General features: G+C 35.6%; 1 protein-coding gene across 11 annotated transcripts in view; it reads left to right on the forward strand.

Moving 5' to 3' along the window:
* The window catches only part of CSNK1G3 (casein kinase 1 gamma 3), a 70,527-nt gene that overhangs the window by 45,044 nt on the left and 4,711 nt on the right, over positions 1 to 20,772 (forward strand). For 7 of the 11 annotated variants that reach the window (XM_056324512.1, XM_056324515.1, XM_056324513.1 and 4 more), the window contains 9 exons: positions 1,593 to 1,741; positions 3,019 to 3,253; positions 7,794 to 7,879; positions 8,011 to 8,095; positions 12,949 to 13,097; positions 14,132 to 14,227; positions 14,898 to 14,993; positions 17,094 to 17,197; positions 17,532 to 17,555. In XM_056324512.1, the coding sequence (XP_056180487.1) occupies positions 1,593 to 1,741; positions 3,019 to 3,253; positions 7,794 to 7,879; positions 8,011 to 8,095; positions 12,949 to 13,097; positions 14,132 to 14,227; positions 14,898 to 14,993; positions 17,094 to 17,197; positions 17,532 to 17,555 (1,024 nt within the window). The remainder of the gene's footprint in view (positions 1 to 1,592; positions 1,742 to 3,018; positions 3,254 to 7,793; positions 7,880 to 8,010; positions 8,096 to 12,948; positions 13,098 to 14,131; positions 14,228 to 14,897; positions 14,994 to 17,093; positions 17,198 to 17,531; positions 17,556 to 20,772) is intronic. The other 4 variants (XM_056324517.1, XM_056324519.1, XM_056324518.1 and 1 more) reach the window with 4 other exon arrangements.

Here is a 20,772-nt window from a genome sequence, read left to right on the forward strand (position 1 = left end):
TTTTCTTGGGCTTTTTTTTGGACTTATATTTCTATATGTCTGTTGGACAACTTAATTTGCTGCTGAAGGTACCATCCACATTTCCCTATGCAATTCCACTATACCAAAAAGTGGAGGCAAAAACTTGAATTCTAGAGTTATGATATCCTTATGTGTACAAATTTTTTCTGAACCATTATCTGATAATTAGGGATATCTTTTTAAAATTAAAAACACTATCTTGTACCATGTTCTTTTGTAGTGTGGTGTGATCTGTGCTCCTTGATTAGTAGCAATGTGATGCTCTTGTGAAGTCTTTCTGAAATAGCTATGATTATGCATGTTAAGTATATTAGTATAAATATGGGCATGATTATATGTATTTAAAAAATATAGCTCTAGTCTTCAGAAAGTTGAACAGTTGAGCTAGATTTTTAGGAATTAGGTTACTCTCACTTGTAGGGAAAGAGATTAGTGAAAATGGTTTTAAAAGTGCTGAATTCATTTGTGTTTAGTTTTGCTAAAACAGTAAGTTTTTTCTTGTTTGTTTGTGGGGGTTTTATGTGTGTGGTTTTTTTTTTCCCCGCCCAGAACCACAGTGAATACAGTTACAAATCTGTGCTCCGAGTGTAGGTAACACTGTAGTAAAGTATAAAAAACTTGAGACTTGATGTACCTCAAAAACCACTGAGTTAGGGAAGTTTTCATTTTTAAACTTAAATTTGTTCTACAGAGAAGGAAGGTGAAATATGGTGTTTCGTTAGGATATTCTGAAAATAGATGCTGTATTTCTGTGTAGTAAAGTATTGTAAAAATTGACACCATCAAAAAAGCTTGCATGAAAGGAAAACTGTTTTTAGTGTTGAGTACTTGGAGTAAGTAAGAAAAAAAGGATACATACTAAAAGCAAAAAAAAATATTCCAGAATAACTAGCCTCCTTAAGTGAACAGAATTTTTTCTGCTGAATGAGGAAGCGGTCCTGTGCATATGAAGAAGTGCAAGATCAATAGAGGCATTGATATGAAGTTGCTATTACTTAAATAATCACACAGTGCATGTGTACAAATAGGCAAGAGTAAAAATTACTTCCAGTATTGATATTTTAAGATTTCTGGTTTGCCTGGCTTCTGAAGGCAGGTGTTTATATAAAGCTGTAAAGTCAAGAGTTAATGTCTCATAGAACTTGAGGATTCATTAATCTCTTTGGATTTTTGAATGATTTCTATAGATAATAAGGTGGTTTTATTCCTGAATATAGGCTTGTCGTAGTGTTAACTTAAAACTTTTAAAGTATTTTTAGAAAGAAGCTTATTTAAACCCCTCTTCATAACTTTAAAATACTATTTCAATTTACTTTTACAAAACTGAACAGATAAGTTCTCATTTTCATTTTTTATAAAAAGCTTTAAATCTTTCATAAGTCAAGCGGGTAATATGCATCAAATATTTAATGAAACTTTTAGTACCATCAGTAGTCCTGTTGTCTTTTCATATGTAGTTTTTGTGAGAAATACATTTTTAACTTTAGATCAACTTAAGATTAATGAACATACTAATAAAATTCCTACCCAATTTCATTTAACCCATTATTACTTTTATCTTCATTTTACAGATGGAATTCCTCAGGTTTACTATTTTGGCCCATGTGGCAAATACAATGCTATGGTGATAGAACTGCTTGGACCTAGTCTGGAAGATTTATTTGACTTGTGTGGTAGGATGTTTTCTCTTAAAACCGTTCTTATGATAGCCATACAGTTGGTAAGTAGAATAGATATTAATTTGAGTGTTCGTTAGAATAAATAGGTCACTTCTAATTGATTAAATACTTATTTTACTTAAGAGATTTGTGCTTCCCATGTTTTAAATTGGTGTTGGTGACTTCTGAAGAGCCTGTGATACTGTTTTAGCAGGAAGACTGTCTTATGTCACTTCCATTTTCTTCCAGTTTTTCAAGAATCATTGCATGAATATAGCTTCATTGTGTCTTATGAGTTCTCATAATCACAACCTGAAATAATTCTAGTTTGATGTAATTAAAAATAAAATCTTAATGAAATAAAATTAATTTAATCCATGAAAGCAGCTGGACGATGGGGCTCCTAAAGAGCATAAATATTCTTTCTGTGCATTTTTTGAAAGAGAGTAAGCAAACAAAAAAATCCCCCAAACCCTTCCAGAACTACTAAAATAGCACAGAACTATTCAGTGAAGGATTTTTCCTTCTTCTGAAGGTTTCCTGATTTGATTGCCAGCTGAGAGTGGGTGGAAGTGGAAAGAGAAAGACCAATAAGGCTTTGGATGCTTACCTTGATACAGTGGTTTAGTTTAGTCATTATGAAATACTAATGATACTGAACCTCCGCTTCCCTTAAGTAGTGATATTTTTACATGTGAAGAAAGGAAACTGTTTGAAACACGGCTGTAATTATTTAACAGGCCTGCAACTATAGATATATAGGCATATTCATCTTATTTACAGCCAAAATGAGAAAGTTAACTTAAAAAGAACACTCAAATCATTATAGATCCAAAGGTCATCTTTATTTAAATACTTGCTGTGTCTTTCTGAATGTATAAATTTTGATGAAGTGATCCAGCTTGAGTGGAGGTTATATGCATAGTGGTGATTTTTCAGTGCTTCTCTCATTTATACCTTTAATACTTACTAGATATACATGGAGCTTTGCTGATCACTGCTTGAAGACATAATTTCTGGTTATAGTTTTAATGCGCACAAAACATACTTGGTGCAAGATGCTCCTAAATAACTTTTGTTGTATACTAATACATGCCTAATGTCCAGGATGAGTTTCAATACACCGTGCAGTGTATCTGCTTAGAGGATGCATACAGTTTTCATTGACTTTTAACGGGGAGATAATTGTTAAGAGCAATAGCCCTTTGATGTTAAGGTCATAAGAGGGGTGATTTCCTCTAAATATAAAGTCAATGTAAGATATTTAGCATCTACCACAATTTAATATGGCAACCTGAAGCTTAAACTAAACTTTCTGTTGTTTTTTCTTTTATTAAAGATTTCTCGTATGGAATATGTCCATTCAAAGAACTTGATATACAGAGATGTAAAACCTGAGAACTTCTTAATAGGACGACCTGGAAACCAAACCCAGCAAATTATTCATATTATAGATTTTGGTTTGGCAAAGGAGTATATAGATCCAGAAACTAAGCAGCACATAGTTTATCGAGAACACAAGAGCCTTACAGGAACAGCTAGATACATGAGTATAAATACACATTTAGGAAAAGGTACGTGTGCTTTTTAAGTGCAGAGACAAGAATTCAACAGCTGTCATTTGTCAGAAATACTCTTGTTTTCAAGCTGTAATTTTTCTCAGTCTGTAGTCATGAAGAACTGCAAGTTTTTTGTACTATGCAAAATTATAGTTTGTCCTTATGGAAATACTGTTTATGGGAATAAATTCTCTTGAGTCTCTAGTCATCATGATTATGTCTCAGTGAATAATTATGTTATTTGTGTTAGACACTCATAAAAGACAGATAAGGTGTATCTTTTTGTATTGTAACATCTTCACATTGGGAGTATAACATGGTGAGGTGGCTGGGAGGTAGATACACATATTGAGTGAATAGATTGCAAAACAGGTTTTCAGTGCTATCCTTGACATTCTTTTTTTGATTGTCTTGAAATGCACCATATAATGGAGTAAAAGTAGCTTATATTTTATGCAGGTTTCTTTTTTTATAATGCTTCTACGGTTAATGAGGCTTTATCAGAGTAGTTAAAGGTTACGCTGGTGGTGTAAATATGAGTTAAGTGACAGGATATATATAGAGTGGTAAGCTAATGAATGAATAAATAAATATAGCTGGAACAAGTTGTGTGAGCACCCAAAGCAATTTTTGTTCCAGTTATATAGAGGCTTTCTAGTGCAAGCAGGTTTGACACCTTTGAATTGGTGTAAACCAGTTGTTTATCATTGCATGGTAATCACTAATTGGATTGCTCTTTGAATGGCTCATAAAAAAATGTTACACAATGCTTGTAGTTCAAAGGGCCTTCATGTTAGTATGGCAAATGAGAAACCATTCACATTTTCCAGAAAACATGAGAAAAAAATGTGAAGAAAACTTTCCCTACTTTCTCACCACATAAAGTTGTTACTGTTTTTGTAATTGCACTTGGAAGTTTGTCAGATGGATAAAAGGGGGTTTTATTAACTTTTTTATTTAACATTTATTAGAGGTAATTGAGTGAGCTTAAACAAATACTTTTTTCTTGTTATTGTTCTACAGTTGTGTAAAAATAGTAATCCTTTTTTCAGTTTTTTCCCCAACAGTATTGAAACTATGTGAGAGCTGGCCTACTGTAACACATTTTCTAATGTGTTTTCCGTGTTAGAAATGAAATACAGGATGCCAGCTTTATTTGAGCAGTTCTTTTAGTGTTCAAAAATGGAAGCAGTATCCTCTTGTTATAGCAGATCAGTATTTACTGGAATGTTATGGTATTTTCTAGTTATGGCCACAATGATGACAAATATGTCATGACTCCCACTCTTGTTGTCATTTATGTCAGTGGGTTTTGAAATGCTTGATAAGAAGCAGTGTCTTAAATAGAGCAATGTAATAGCATATTCTAGGTAAATAAATATAATTAAAGACCTCCTACCCAACTTACCCATCCAAAAATGCATTGTATATGAGGCTGGCCTTAATTCTGTATGCATTCACTTAGTAAAAGGATGCGTAAAAAGTAACTGAAGTATTCTAAGCTTGTCTTATTTGCTAGATTTATTATTCTTCACCAACTAAAGACAAACTGCATTGTTAAGCCATACCAGAGGCAAAGAGCTTTAGATTAAGCATTAGATTAAATGATTTTTTCATTTAAAGAACAATGGTGTAAACACTAGTATTTTCTGATAGTGTCGTGACTATTTAACACTGAGAACACTTTTAAAAACTCAGTAGCAGGGTCTGAGCTTTCTAAACATAACTTTTAAAACACAGGTTCCCCAAGTAAAGGAAGCATTCATTTTATGTTTCAGGCGTGGTATACCAAGTTGGTGTCAGCTTATGGTGGTACAACCAATTTTAAAATGAAATAAATATTTTTAGTCCTTACATAGGAGATTCCCCCACCTCCCCATCAGTTAAGAAGATAAACCAAAATGTAAAACTGGTAATTGTTTCTTGACCTCTGTTATGGTTACTTTAGTGTGTGTGTACTAAAAAAGATCAGTTCTGGGGATAACCTGCTGAGTGGGGATCTAGTTCTTATTAAAATCAACCTACTTGAGATGATAAATTTGTCTATAGTTTGTGAACTGAATAACAGGCATTAGTTGCTTATTTAGCTGCTTCAGGTGACCTCCTTGAGAGAGAGTGGAGACTGTATGCCCTAAAACTTTATTGTGTATTTGTCATTTTACGACTGTATTACCTTTTAGGCAGCAGATCCTCTCAACCTCATTAAATTGTAATGCACTAGGATCAGCATACATCAGCAGCCTTCCTCCAGCTGATGTGTGAAATCCTTTTGTATTCCAGCTAGTCCATTACTGCTTTGGGGTTTTTTTTACCAGTTTTCAGAGGTCCTTATTTTAATCATAGAAATATAACCTTTGGGTTTCCTGTTTCTCAGGCTTATTTTGAAGAATTCCATCCATAGGAAGAGACAATTGGCTACTATTTTTCAGTAATTACTCCAAAGTGATCAGTGAAGAACTCAAATGGATTCTAAATAACTATCCCCTTCCCCAGAAATTAAAATGAAAGAATCCTTTCCCAAAGGAGATTCTTGAGAGTACTGTAAATTTAAATAGTATATCCTAGAATTAGTTTCCACAGAACTATCCTGTAGAAATAACTGTCCAATCTCTTAAAAAAAAAAAACAAACAACTTTTAATTAGAAACCATTTCATGGTAAAGATTGAAAGTTTCTCTTTTCGTAGAAAGGACTCGGTGAAGGAGCAACTGCCTCAAGAAGGTTGTGTTTTTTTTAAAAGGTTGATTTTTCATCAGCATAACCTGTAGAAGTTAATGCAGAAGAGAGGAATTATTTTCCCTTAGCAAAGACCAAATAGAACTTACAATACATTTTTGTGGGTCATACCTTAGTGTTGCTCGTAGATGGGCCATCTGTTGTGCACTTGTGACATTTTTGTATGCCTTGCCACCATCTTACCGCTGATCTGTCTTGCATAAGTGTAAAAACACGCTGCATTGCACAAAATGTTTGTCATGAAGTACTCGTCTCCATGTCCACCCTATCTCATAAAGAGCACAGGATTTCTGCTGGCAACTGGAGTCAACATTTCTTTCACATACTGAAACTTGTCAGGCACAGAACTCTGCTGCTTATTCTTGCTTTCTTCTTAACCTGTATGGTTGCATCAGGATAGCATATGGTCAGCACATGGGATGTTGCAGGGTTCCAGAGAAATTCAAATAAGGCAATTTTGTCTGGAGGGCACCCACTGAGAAAAGTGACAGCAGTGGACAACAAGAGCAGAGGAGTGGAGCCAAACAAGAAGTGTTGGCAAGGGAATTGGAAACATGGAAATAAGTGAAGGAGAAATGACTGTGAAAGAGCCTGGTACGGCTGGCAGATGTGTATTGAAGGGTCTAGATGTAGCCCATGCTCTGAATTACCAAACACTTTTTCTTACTCATTTACTAATATCTGTTTTGCTCAGTGTTCGAATGCAAAAACTGGCTTACAAACCAAAGTAAATTCTTGGTTTTTTATAAAGATTAATAATTGGTTTTCAGGTGCAGTATTTGTGTCAGTATTTTGTATCAATCAGATCAAAGCCAGGTTGGCTTTGTGAACTTTCCTGTGTTCAAAAATCTAATAAACATTTTTTCATTAACTTTTCTGCTCCTTTTCTCTTGCTATCAAAGCACAATGATTTTGTCGTTGTGAAAATACTGAGTAGAACTAATGTTAATATTTCATTTTCTGCCTTGTTTTAGGGGGGAAATCTAAGTTAGAGGTAAATACTGCCTGTTGCTACAAGACATAATACACTCTGTAACACTGTTTCAAGAGCATTACAGAATGAAGTCAAGTGTAAAAATCTGTTTTCTACTAATTTGAAGACTTAAAATTCTCTATGGCATTCAGTTTTGCTATGAATAATGATTTTTTTCCTATAAATATGGAAGATACTTTGAAAACTTTGAATCACTGCAGTTTGCTTTTTTTGCCTTTTTCTTCAACCTTCTGTGAACTCTCTGGAGGACTGCCACTGCTCTAATGCAGATGAAAAATTGTAGCTGTGGCATATGTTGACTTGTCTAACTTGGCTTTTCAGTCAGCTAGACTTGAGAGCAGGCTATATGTACATGATAAAGACTTCTGAGCCTTCCTCAGTCCACCTTTGGCTTACTCAGATTCCATAAGGGGTCCCTGAGAAACATACAATCTTTTCCATGATTTTATAGAGAGAAAATGAGTTCAACTAAAACTAAAGCTTTCTTAAGTTGTTTCAAGTTCATAACTAGTGGATCAAAATTTGGAATTACAATGCGGTTCTGTATGTAAAAGGTCACAATGTGTTTTAAAATAAGAACAATTTCTTACAGTGAGATAACTTGTTTAATGTATTGTTTAGATGAGTATGCCTGCAGCTGCATCTGCTGTTTTAACTGTGCTCATAATGGAGCCTGTAGTATGCAAGGAGCCCCCCACATGCTCAGTTTGGTTTCAAGTACTTTATACCTCCCAATTATTTTTATATAAACTGGGAACTAACCTGTTAAGTACAACATAAAATTAGATTGAATATTCTAATAAAATTTGATTTATTTTTTTTTCAGAGCAAAGTAGAAGAGATGATTTGGAAGCTTTAGGTCATATGTTTATGTATTTTCTCAGAGGAAGCCTTCCATGGCAAGGTTTAAAGGTAGTCGGTTTTGGTATCTTCCTCTATCCTATTTTCAGATCTTCAGCTGTTCTTGCTATGATCTTGTTGCTTTTGAATGTTTGTATGCAAGCCGTATGACTTCAGAAGCTTGTTTTGTTCTTGTATCCTAGGCTGACACATTAAAAGAACGTTACCAGAAAATTGGAGACACAAAACGAGCAACCCCTATAGAAGTATTATGTGAAAACTTCCCAGGTAATGTCTATGGTTAATAAAAACATTGTGTATTGATTTAGAAAACAAAACTGGCATAGATAATTGTTTAATACCTGGTTTTGAAAATAAATAATGCTTCCAAATGCCTGTGTTATGCACTATGGCAATAGATTCAAGAATTATCCTTTGAAGCAGCAGTAAGCTAACGCTGGTGTTCTTCAAAGAGATTTTTCTAAAGTAAACATACAAAAGAATGCTATGATAACATATTCTTATGGTGATCAACTAGTCTACACTTGTGTCTTGATATATAAAACCTGCAAGCCTTTTCAGCTCAAATCTGAGATCATGTGTCTGTTTTAAAACAAGCTGCGTTAGGAACATCTTGAAAGAATAAGTAATTTGCAAGTTGTTTTAGGTGTCCTTTTTAGTTCTTAAGTTCATGAAGAATCAATGACAAATTGGAAAATTGGAGAGAAGCATACAGGACATTTTTTAAAAGTTGGACTAATCGGCTTGGAACAGGGGATGCACACATCACATGGACACGATTTTGCCAAAATAAAAATAAACAATTCGAAAATCACAATGTCATTGATAGGCAGAATGGATTTGCTTGGAATACCTGATGACAAACTGATTTGTTCTCCTCTTGTGAAAGGAAATCCTGTCCACAGCAGGCCTTGTGGACAGGAGGCAGGTTATCTTAGTACTTCTGCTTTTGATGCTCTTCCTAAAAATTCTTACAAGTAATCTTAAAAGCGTAATCAAGAGGAGTGTAAAACAATTTGAAGAACGTTGTTGCCAAATTTTAAACATGAAATGGTATTCCACAGAGAGCTATGCTGGAGCTGTTCAGTATTTTTGGGTGCCTTTATATAATTGAGACTTTTTATTGACCTTGCAAATGCTAGATATGAAATTTAGGCTTGACAGTGGGGTTAGGATGAAAGGATCCTGATGGATTAAAAACACCACCTTAAAAATATAAGGTACAGTTCAGTAAATCATATTCAAGGTAGCATATGAAGATAGGATCAAACCCAAGTTAAGAATTACTGGGTATGGAAAGATTTCTTCAGGTAATTTCTCAATCACAAAGTAAATGCAAGTGAACAGTGTCATGCTGCTGTATTTGAAAAGATAAACAAGAAACCACTAGGCTAAATTGGACTGTATAAACAAGATACAGCCTGAAAGATACAAGAATTGCCTCTTCCACTTTACTTGATTCTGTAAAGCCTCAAGTGAAGCAGTATGTTCAGTTTTGGGGACTGTACTTGAAGAAAATGTATCCTGGTTTAAGGGTACCACATAAAGAAGTGGGAGTGCTTATGTGCCATATTTGCTAGACCTGTCACCGAAGAATGAAGGGTTGAAGATTGGTTTAGTCAAGACTGTGAGGGAAGGAAGTTCTCCTGTACTTTTTGACTGCCACAAATAAGAAAGGAATTTGCTACATTCACAGCACCTAGGGCAAATTAATGGGTGTAATCCAAACCAATTTGGTCTAGACTTGAATTCCTGTGTTTCAGATGATAAAGTGAAGAGCATGAAAGGGTTGCCATTGCCAGGGAGACTGTGGAGCTTCTTTCACTGGAGTTGTGTGAAAACAAACCAGACAGACAAGGCTGTGACTGATTTGCTATGGCATGGCATGGTGTACTAGATGGCTTTTTGAAGTTCTTTCAAATGTTGTAAAACTAGTCTGTTAACAATTCTTTTTTACATCTTTCATTTCACTTTTTTCTATGCATTTTAAAAAAAATGGAATCAAGTGAAATTGACTTTTGTTACAGAACTTAGTGCAAATGTCTGAACATATGTTTGGTGAATTGGCAAAAGTTTAAATGTGGGAGGATAAATGTTCTGGAATATAAGTCTTCTGCATCTAGTAGTGCATGCATGTCTCGCATTTTGTTTTTTATGTAGCTGCTGGAATCCTTTAGGTATCTTTAAGGTGTATATGGTGCAATTCCTGGAAATAATTATGCTATGAGTAACTCCATATATCTAGTGAACTCTTTCCACAAAATTTAATCAAGTATAAGCTTGTTGACAGGATTGGATCTGAAAATGGAAACAGGGAAAAGGCATTTCACCTTGGAGAATACTAAAACTTCTTCGGCAGTACATATGTATATTTTCATAATAAATATATTCTGGTATGCGGAAGTTTTTGCATGTCACACATCCAAGGATTTCCTATCTATCCCTGTCCCTGAAGACATTGAATTGTATAAATACATCCACCCTGAATTCAATTCTTTTAAGTTAGCCTGCGGGCTGAGCTAGCTGACTGATCTTCCATTAAGACAAGAGAACTCTATTGTATCAGTGAAAGGTCCTTGGGTCTTTCACATGTGAAACCACTTCTCTCTTTTCATCCTCTATTTTGTGGAATTGTACTGTCTTGTGAGTGTGCAACACTATTGCTGTTTCAAGCCTTGTATAAGATATGAGCGGGGATTTAAACTCTGGAGTTTCTGCTTCAAATGCATAATAGGGTGATGTTTGATTTTTTGGAGTCAGCCAGTTGTAACAGATTCAGCTGCGTTAATGTCTCAGTTGCAGTTTTCATATCTCTAAAGACATGCCTTGAATGCTGTGATTTCAATTTTACATTGGGAAAGTCTGGATAAAGAGGTCCCTAGCAATATGTCAACATTTCTTTTCATCTTCTTCAAATATTGATTTCCTGGCTAGTATTTCTGAAGGGTCTTGCTCGTCTGCTGAGCTGGACCGTAGGTGCCAAGGAATTTCTCCTACCCACTGCTCCATCTGCTCATGCCTAGAACATAGGGCTTAATACTCTGTTTTTGTCAGAACTGAGTAATTTGGGATGTCTCGACACCGTTGTCCTGTGTTGCATTCTTGACAGCACCAACATGATGCCGCTTCACAACTTTTTCTTACCTGCCTTCAAACCTTCACTTCTTTCTACCCCACTATCTCTGAAAGAATTGAAATCAGCATAGCTCAGTCTTAGCACTGCCTCTGCACTTCTTATCCATTCTCTGTCAGAAGACAGGCTTCTTACAGCACCTTGTTTGTACAATAAAATGTCAGCTTCTTCAGATTTATTGGAATGTGGTGTGTGGGTCAGGGTGAATGTGCAGTGATACTGTTGTGCTGCTTCTGACATACATACCTCTTCATAGGATCAGTGGCTGCTGGTGGCATCCGCTTGTAACATTATTTGTCCTCTGCCTTTCTGGTCATATAGAGGTGCCTCCTCTTGTACTTTGGGACCATGTGAGCAGCCTTTTTGGCTTGAGAGTGAGAAGTCATTGATTTTCTCAGAATGGCTTGTCAGAGGGTTCTTTATCACTCTTTTGAGAGCTACAAATATTCCTAAACAAGTTAGATTTTAAGAGCTTTATCCACCTGGAACTTGTGTCCCTGGACTCAGGCCAGGTGCTTCGCCTGATCCATATCTGATTGTGAGAAACTGTTGTAGTACTGTATTCCAAACCATTGCAGTGTGACTTTTTCCCCCTTTTTTTTCCTATAACAGCAAGGTGTTGAATGGATGCAGTCTGAATGAACCAAAATTTCAGTATAGGTACGTTGTACTCTTCACTTTTTCAGTACTTTAGTTCTTTCTTCTAATACGTGCTGGAGTGGATGGACCTGTAGACTTGGTCTTTCACAGAAGCTTGGTAACATATCTCTTCTCACCATCTGATGTTTTCTTAGACTGTGTGTCTGCATACCCCTCATTCCACTGATCCCTGAAGGAGTTACTGCAAATGTAAGTTCCATGTCTGAGCAGTTTCTCAGTGGGATTTGAAGCTTGTGCTTCAGATGTTCATGGGTCCTTCCTTTCAGCCCTTGGATTCTTGTTGTCGTCTGTCCTTAAGGATGCTTGCTCTTTACGTACTGTCTTAGAAGCCTTTAATGGCTTAAACCCATTATCAAGAATGGGAATTTTGTGTGTTCTACTCACCTGCCGAGAGGTTTGTGCTGGAATTCTAGAAGGTTCTGGCTGCCAGTGCGCAGTCTGTACTTTGTACCCCTTAACAACTAGGAAAGCTCTTTCCTTTTATCTTTGCAGGTCCAGGCCCTTTCAGATATCTCCCTGGTTGTTTCCACTACTGGGAGAATCTTATAATTTCCATGTAACACCTACACAAATGAATCTCCATTTGTATGCTGACATGGTATTTAAACAGCGATATTAAACTGACACTGGTCAGAAGTCATTCTACAAGAGCTCAGGTAACCTTAGTACTTCTCTGCAGTGTTTCTGTTCAGGATATTTGCCACTTCTGCTCACCACCTTCACATAACATGATGCCTGAAGGAGTCAGCACTGCTGCAGCCTTCCACAGTCATACTAGAGCTATAGCTCAACAGAGCCTATACTGAGTGGTTTTTGCCAGGACAATTGGAGTCGCTCGCTTCAGAACGTACCTGTAGATCCTGTCTTAAAGAAGGGAAGGTTACATTCCAGTAACAGATGTTCTTTGAGATGTAGTCCACCCTATACATTCATATACCCTCTTCTTTACCTTTTCTAAGGCTTGTCTTTGTACAATTGCTTGAAAAAAAAATACTGAAAAGTAGAGGCATTTCTCTCCCCATTTTTTTGGCACCTTTTGCATCAGGATTGGAAAATGTACAGAAGATCTTTACAGGTAGTGCAAAGGGAAAATTGGGGTGGTGGGGTCACTTAGTAGGATACATTTACAATATGACAATATGTCTTGAAGAATGTTCTTAATCTTAAGTCACTTTTCTTCCTTGTAATTCATAGATTTCATGGTGAACAATTGTTCAGGTCTTAGGGTGAGACGTAGAAGTTGCTTTAAAATGCAATACTAAGTACTGGTTTTTGAGTGCCGTTAAAACAACTGTAGGCAACTGTATATGTTTCTTATTTTATATAGAGGAAATGGCTACATACCTACATTATGTAAGGAGGCTAGATTTTTTTGAAGAGCCAGACTATGACTACTTAAGGAAGCTCTTCACAGACTTACTTGATCGGAAAGGCTATATGTTTGATTATGAATATGACTGGATTGGCAAACAGTTGGTGAGTACAATTAAGCTAATAGTCACGTACTGGATTTTTTATGTGACCAATGTTTTGAACCATTGTTAGTCTTGAGTTTCAGCACACATACGCATCTCATGGCTGCTTTAGTTGTGAACAGCTGCTACTACAAAATTGTTTTCAGACGTGTTTTTAAGCATTAACTTTTGGCTTGAGATGTTTCATATTGAGTTCCTTTCCAAATGTGTACTGTTAATATTAAAGTGTATCTCCATTCAATCTAAAAACCAGACTGGGTTTTGAGCTGAAGGAGTTTAAAGCTTTATAGGTGCCTGTCATTATTGCATGTATTTTCTTGCTTTGGAGACTTTCTTGCTCCCAGTATTCTCAGAATACATAGACAGTTACTTCACTGCATTGGAGTTATACATACTCCAGATATTTATCAGTTTATGATGAAGAAACTGTCTATATGCATTGTTTTAATGAAATATGATGTAGATTATCAGTTTCCATCATGGTGCATCTAGAGTCACATACAATACTGTGTTAATATTCTTTAAAGACAGGGTAAAAGGTGATTTTTTTTTTTTTTTTTTCCAGCACCTCGAATTTTTTTTGTGCTTTTTTTAACAAGTAGAGAAGGGATTGTGTGTGTGAGTTTGGCAATTTTGAATTGATACATTTTACTATGAAGTTCCTTGTGTGACTGCCTAAAAGAATCAAAGTATTTTAGTGCTAAATCTTTTTTTACTTTTTAGCATTAAACACTACTTTAAGCCTGTCTTCAGGCTTTCATCAGAATGTCCTAATTGTTAATATCCTAATATCAGCCTAAAGTCTTTCAGAAAATTAATGTCCTGATAATATTCAGAATTGCAGCTTCATAGTATTGTGTAAGTCTTGTTTTACCTTTTCCACTATGGTATTAATAAATATCTAGTGAAGCTTTTGCTTTAACTTTATACTTTCGTCAGATTTTAAGATTAATTTCTATTACGAACCAATAACTTTTGGTAAGACTTAGAAATTTATTTTTTTTACCAGTTGCTACATATTATTTATATTTCTAGCCTACTCCAGTGGGTTCAATACATTCAGACCCTGCACTATCTTCAAACAGAGAATCATATCAGCACAGACATAAAATGCAGCAATCCAAAAATCAGGTAAACTGCTCACGTTAGATTATCAGCATTACTTTATCTTTTGTCTAATGATTTATGCATGTTGTTTCTTTTATTAGAACTCCAAAATAAAATTGACTCCAGGTTTTCGTTGGTTTTCCTTTGATTTAAGCAGATCCTTGTTAATGTACATTATTTCTGTATCTGTAGACTTTAAAATGTCCTAAAAAGTTACTTGTTTGACACTGTGATACAGTGTAGCTTACATCAGTAGCGAATTTTCTCTGTGCTGATACTTCTTTAAATTTTAATCAGTCTCTTTCCTGTATGCTCTATCATACATTCTTTTGAGGTTCTAATGCAGGTATAACACATTCATTTTTGTTTTTAAACCAGGATAATGACCAAGGTTAGGAATTTAGATCTATATCTGTTTGCCTAAGCTAACTTACAGGGTTGTGTTGGTGGACTTTGTTTCTTATTAGGAATTTTGAGTTTTAGCTGCTTGCATCTCTATGCAAATGTATGTGTAGGCATATGTAAGCATGCAGATAATGTTGATCTGTAATCTATATAGGACTTGAGGATACAGTGCTTCTGTGTTTTTAAAAAATCCTATATAATTAAAGCACAAATTGTTCTGGTTTTGTTTTTTTTTTTGTAATTTTAATGTGTTCTTTTGCATGTATTCCTAATGCATACAAAAAAACAGTCAACAGACCATAGGGCAGCCTGGGACTCGCAGCAAGCCAATCCACATCATTTGAGGGCTCACCTAGGAGCTAATAGACATGGTGGCTCGGTACAGGTATTTTCTGCTGCTTTGCATGACTTAATCATTTTGCATTACATAATACTAATTTCCTGTAGTGCATGCCATGATTCCTGTTTTGATATTAATCTTTCCAGTAATGTTCATAGTGTTCCTTTTATTCCCTACTTCACCATTGCTAAACTGAAATTAAAACAGATGCAGAAGACTGGATCTTTTTGTATATGGAACTTCTGCTATATGTTTCTTGGAAAAAAGCCTAGAACAATGGAGAACTCCCTCTTTTTGAGGGAATATACACTTATATCAGTGCAAAACAACTGAAGTTTAGGCTGTGTGTTGTGAGTGACTAAAACACTATTTACTGAATTCAGGGTTGTTAAAGTCAGGGGGTTTGTTCCTTAATGAAACTTCAAATGGAAGTGTTAAGTAGTAATTTTCGCTTAAACTTCAATATTTTTTTGCGAACAGTAGTTGACTAGAAGAGTGTTTCTGAGGTCAGTACTTCACACTGGTCAGTGGAATAATGCCCATCTCTTGTGCTCCTTTACATGAGCCTGTTAGTTCTTTTTTTAAAGGTAAGTATTTTGCTGTGTTGCAAGTGTATTAATTCTTGGTTCTTCATCTTACTGAGGCTGTTCCTAGAGTTTTCAGCGGTAGTAGACTAGAGTGAAAGCCAAGGCATTTGTGATTCTGAAGAAGCATGACTGCTGTTTTTCAGACTAACAATAAATACCCTTTGGTTCACTTATGCTTTCAGAGGTTGCCACTCTTTCCAGAAATATGAACTGTGTTTTCATCCCATCTAAACTAAGCCATGCAACAGGGAGTTATGCAACAGGATTGTATTTGGTAGTGCATTTGTATGTAGTGTGTGTATATGGGAAGGACTGAAATCTCTTTCTCCTTGAACTCTTGGATAGAGATCAACCAGAGCAAGGCAGGTCTTCTGCTATCTGGTGCAAATGATTCTACAACATTTGTGTCAAAGTTTCTTGGAGAAAAGTCATCTTAAAAAAAATCGCCTTAAGACAAATGCTATCTTGAAAAGGAAGAGTTGTCCTGCTAAAGGAAGCCACTGTCAAGAAATATTACTCAGTTTTGAAGTTGCTTTGAAGAATTTCAAGAAAAGTCAGCAAACATGTTGTTAAAGCTTCTCTGCATCCTCTTTTCTAAGCATACAAACATGTTGGGAGACCTTGAAATGAGTTTTTATCCTTACATTTTCATGAATGATCCTGTGTAATTTAGCAAGTGCTTCACATGCAAACACCATGTGTTTCTGCTCTGGTTATCACAGTTACAACTGAGTATTTCACAATAAGCAATGGAATTATTTGCACAGTAAGACGCCTGGTGAGATAGTTGGGATCATCCTATTATCTCTTACCAGTCGATATGGACAATTATGACAACAAATACTGAGATACTTGTAAAAAAAATAAAAATCTACTGACCAAAGGTTAAGTGTCAGATGCCTGACCCACCAGATTATTACAGTACAAATCCTACCTATTTCTGTCACTGAATGTTCAGTGCTTCTGCCATCCCCAAACAAAGCTTAGGGATTTATGAAGGAATTTGAGAGTATGGGGCTGGGTTTGTTTGGGTTTTTTTGGGTGGCAGTAAGTTTTGTGCTCTAAGAGTGAAAACCAAACACCACCTATACTCTTCGTTCTAGAAAATGTCTTAGTTTTCCCCTCTTTTGGTGAGTACTCTTGGAAATACAGCTGAATCAAGCCACTTGAAGAAGGAGACCAAGGAGCTTAAATGCACTAAAGAAGCAGAGATAGGGTAAGACTAATTTAATTGATATCAGGAAAGAGGTTAGTGCCTTAAAGCTCTGAAGAGACATGAAGGAGACTGGCAAACCTGATCAACAGAACTGCTTTGCTTAGTCTGTTCACTTTGAGTCTGTCACGCAGATGTAAGTTCCACTAGTAGACAGGAATGAAAAATGGCAGGAGTGCAGGGATGCAGGAGTAAACCTGGAAAAAATACTGTCATTGGGATAATAGTGAAATAGTGAATAGGAAATCGTGAAATTACTGATTTTTGAACATGTATTGTAAGTTGAGGAATTGACAAATGTGTGACTAGAGCTAGCATAATCTCAGGTGTTTCTGGTGATTTCAGGTAGTAAGCTCAACAAATGGAGAACTGAACACAGATGACCCAACTGCAGGCCGTTCAAATGCACCCATCACAGCTCCTGCAGTAGAAGTAATGGATGAAACCAAGTACGTTCATATTTCTGTATTCTTTGGATACCGTATGCTCAGCTACTTCAAAATTTTTCTTACTAGTAAAAAAAAGTTGTGTAAACTTGAGTAGCCAGTGGTGAGGGCAAAACTACAGTGCTATACTTAATTTTGGCTTTAAATAAGACTTTCTATAGCTTGTGCTTTTTAATGTAAGCCCTCAACAACACATTTCTATACTAAAGAATTGCATGCATTTTTTGTGAAATGTCTTAAGATAGGGTTCTGACATAACCAGAAGTTATGTATGAAAGATGTAAAATTATTCCTGTGTGGTATTCTGATTCTCTTTTCCCTTACTCTTGCCGTATAGCTGCCAGAAAGTGTTGAACATGTGGTGAGTTCTACAGCATAGGCAGGCAGAAATAGCCCCAGAGGCTTTTTTACTGTTGTTTGGCTTAAGACTAATTACAGAGAACTTTAAAGTCCCTTTGGAAATCACAAAGTACGTTTTAAATATTGTGTAACAATTACTGGTTTTACAAACAGCCACTTTCAGGAGCTATTTTACCTGCCTCAGCTCTTGCTTGCTTTTAAGTTGTGTAGTCTGTTGTGTACTTCATTTAATCCTTTTTAGTGGGTAGTAGAATATTTTTTTCTTACTTGCTGTCCTGCTTTAGAGGGGAAAATATTCTTTTCTAGAAAACAACTAGCTGAAAGTTGTAGTATTCAGCTAGTGTTTTAACATGTAGAAAATAACACACATGAACAAGTAGTAAATGTTACCAAATGTTTGACTGTTGCCTGTTATCTCTGTAAACATAGTATTTACCAGACTAGTACTCTTTGATATCTGCTAACTAATTACTAAAACTTAAGTTCAGGATGCCTTAAAATTACAGTGTATGAAATGGAAAAATATTAAGGTCTGTTAACATGGGATGGACAGCTAATTTACATGTGTTTGAGTAGTGAAGTCAGGCTTGCCAAATAGTATAGAAAAGTATTCTTGATAGCTAAAAGCAGTATAACTTTCAGTATTCTTTTACAATTTTCAAAATTTATTTACAAATATTCAGTTTACTTTCACAATTGTACCTGGAGTAGGATTTTACAAGGATATGGATCTAGTTTATTGTAAAACAGAGGCATTCGAGTATGAAGGACACATAGCAGAGCAATCCAGTACGCATTTTTTAATAGCAGTAGGTTCTGTAGGGCCCATTTTCCTAACTTTTATATAAGGGGAAATTTCTCCAAGTACTTTTTTCTTTTTTTTTTTTTTCGTTCTTTTGAAGTGATTGTTCTGCAGATTGTGGTTTTGGTATGTAAGATTTATGTGCACGTGCAGTTAAAAATTGTGAATGGAGGTGTCTGTTGTGCCACAGTAGCACACTGGCTTTCTGTGAGCACTGAGAACACCAGTTCTTTGTCTGCCATATTTGCAGAGTACTGTGGTGTTTTTCTGGCAAGAATTCTATTTTCTTGCACATATTTAAATCAGAGGAGACCCAGAAGACCAAGGATGTTGATAGGCTCTACAAAGAAAAATTCTCTACCTCCCTTCTTTGTAGAAGTGCAGTAAACACTAAGCAACTTACACTTACTTGAGTAATCCGTGGCATACCTCACTTTTTAGCTTGAGTATTCAAAGTAGTTCGCAAAGGCGGAACTAGTACACTTATGCAGATAACCTTATGTAGTTTATCAAAGTAACTTATGCCCAGTTTATGTATACACAGGAAAAGTTTAAATTTCTAAAGTTTTGAGTAGTGCTTAGCACTGTTAAATATATGCTTAGTTATCTACAGAAAGTAAGAGAATTCTGAGAAGCCAGGGTGCTGCAGCTGCTTTAAGTAAGAGTGTAGAAGTTAATTTTCTCTGATATGAATAATTGACAAACAAATAGGCTGTCCTTGACCTTTTTGGCCTAGTCTTTACTGGTTTTGTTACAGATAAAATACCTACTCTCAATATCCTACTCCTTAGATTAATCTTATTTTTCAATATGACACACAAAAATTAGTTTTCCAGTACTGTCTATTTAAACTGCAGTTTCCTCATTCACTTTTTTATAGGGGCTAGAAGTTGGTTTATATTTTGGCAGTATAATTAAAGCACACATATACAAACCTCCTCCCCACCATTTCTGCCAGACGTCAATGTATAGGTATACATCTTTTCTCAGTAACAATATTTCAGAAGGTTTAAGTTGTTTTACATTTTAACATGATAGTTAAAAGCTTAACATCAAAAGGTATTGTGAGACATTTGAATATCCATTTAAAGATTTTACACTGCTGAAGACTGTAGGAATTGCAAATACCAGTATCTTTCATGTCTGATATAGCTATTTTTGTTTTTAAGATACTGTTTTATCAAGACTCTCACTTCTGTGCCTCTTCTATCTGAAAATATGAACAAAGCTAGCCTTTCTTGCTGATGTCTTCTGTAACATTTCCTCATACTCTGAGGATGTTACCGAAATCTCGGAATGAAGAACTTATCGACACCAATGTGATGTAGATAAGCAGACACTTCTTTATTAACGGCCGGGTGCGTGAGCGAGTCCTCTCAATCAACGCACACCAGGTCCCAAAATCAGATTCCATATATAGAACTTATTCATACACATTCATTAAATATTCATGCATAATCATAACATTTCTCGTAAATCATTAACATATTCTCCTCCTATATCCGATTCTGCGCAGTAAAGCTTAGAAAGGTCTAGAAATGGGTCTGGGGTACGATTTGGGTAGGTGGTATATGAGTCGGTGGTCGCTATCTCCCCCTGCCGGAATTACCTTTTACTAAAGTTCACGGTTTCTTGGCAGGCATCTACAAGCTGTTCCAGTCGACTCTCCCCAGTTCCCATTAATCTCATATTCTGACATTTCAATACACCTCTACATACAGAAGACTGGTTAAATACAAAGAAACCTTTCAACCCTAAAGTTATTACCTAAGTTTTAACAATGGTTCCAGCCCTTTCTTCCAGCCTTGGTACAAGACGTACAGAAGATCTCATAGCAGCTTTTACTGTGCAACTATAAGTTTCATTAAAATATTTCTTATCCTTCTATATTTCTATTTTATAAAATGATTTTATAAAATCAATTAATCAAAGTCAATCAATCTTAACTTATTAACAAATCGATAACAAGGAGGCAAATGAATAATTTTTAGAAATGCTTCATTCTTTGTTCTAGATGTTTTCAGAGTTTTAGAAGTTTAGCATGACTATATCTTTGTTTAAAAGATTGAAGAAAGGGTGCCCTATCATGTGTGATTTTAAACTGTGAACACAAATATTGTTTAGCTTAGTGTTAGACCTCTTACTGTTTCAGTGGAATGCTGTGAATCAAAGGATAGGGATTTCTTTCAGTAAGCATTTTATTTTTTTGGGACATTTGTCCAATTCTTCCACTGTGTGCTATATATTTAGGTACTCACGTGCCGTACATACTCTGAATCTTATCTTCATGTTCCTCAGGTGTTGCTGTACAGTAAGCATGACTTAGCACAGGGTGTTAAGTTTTGGGATTTTTTTTTGTGAGGTTTTCATTTGGGTTTTTTTTTGGGTGGGTTTTCATTTTTGTGTTTTTGTGGGA

The sequence above is a fragment of the Falco biarmicus genome, chromosome Z (genome assembly GCF_023638135.1).
Source record: "Falco biarmicus isolate bFalBia1 chromosome Z, bFalBia1.pri, whole genome shotgun sequence".
Taxonomy (NCBI): Eukaryota; Metazoa; Chordata; class Aves; order Falconiformes; family Falconidae; genus Falco; species Falco biarmicus.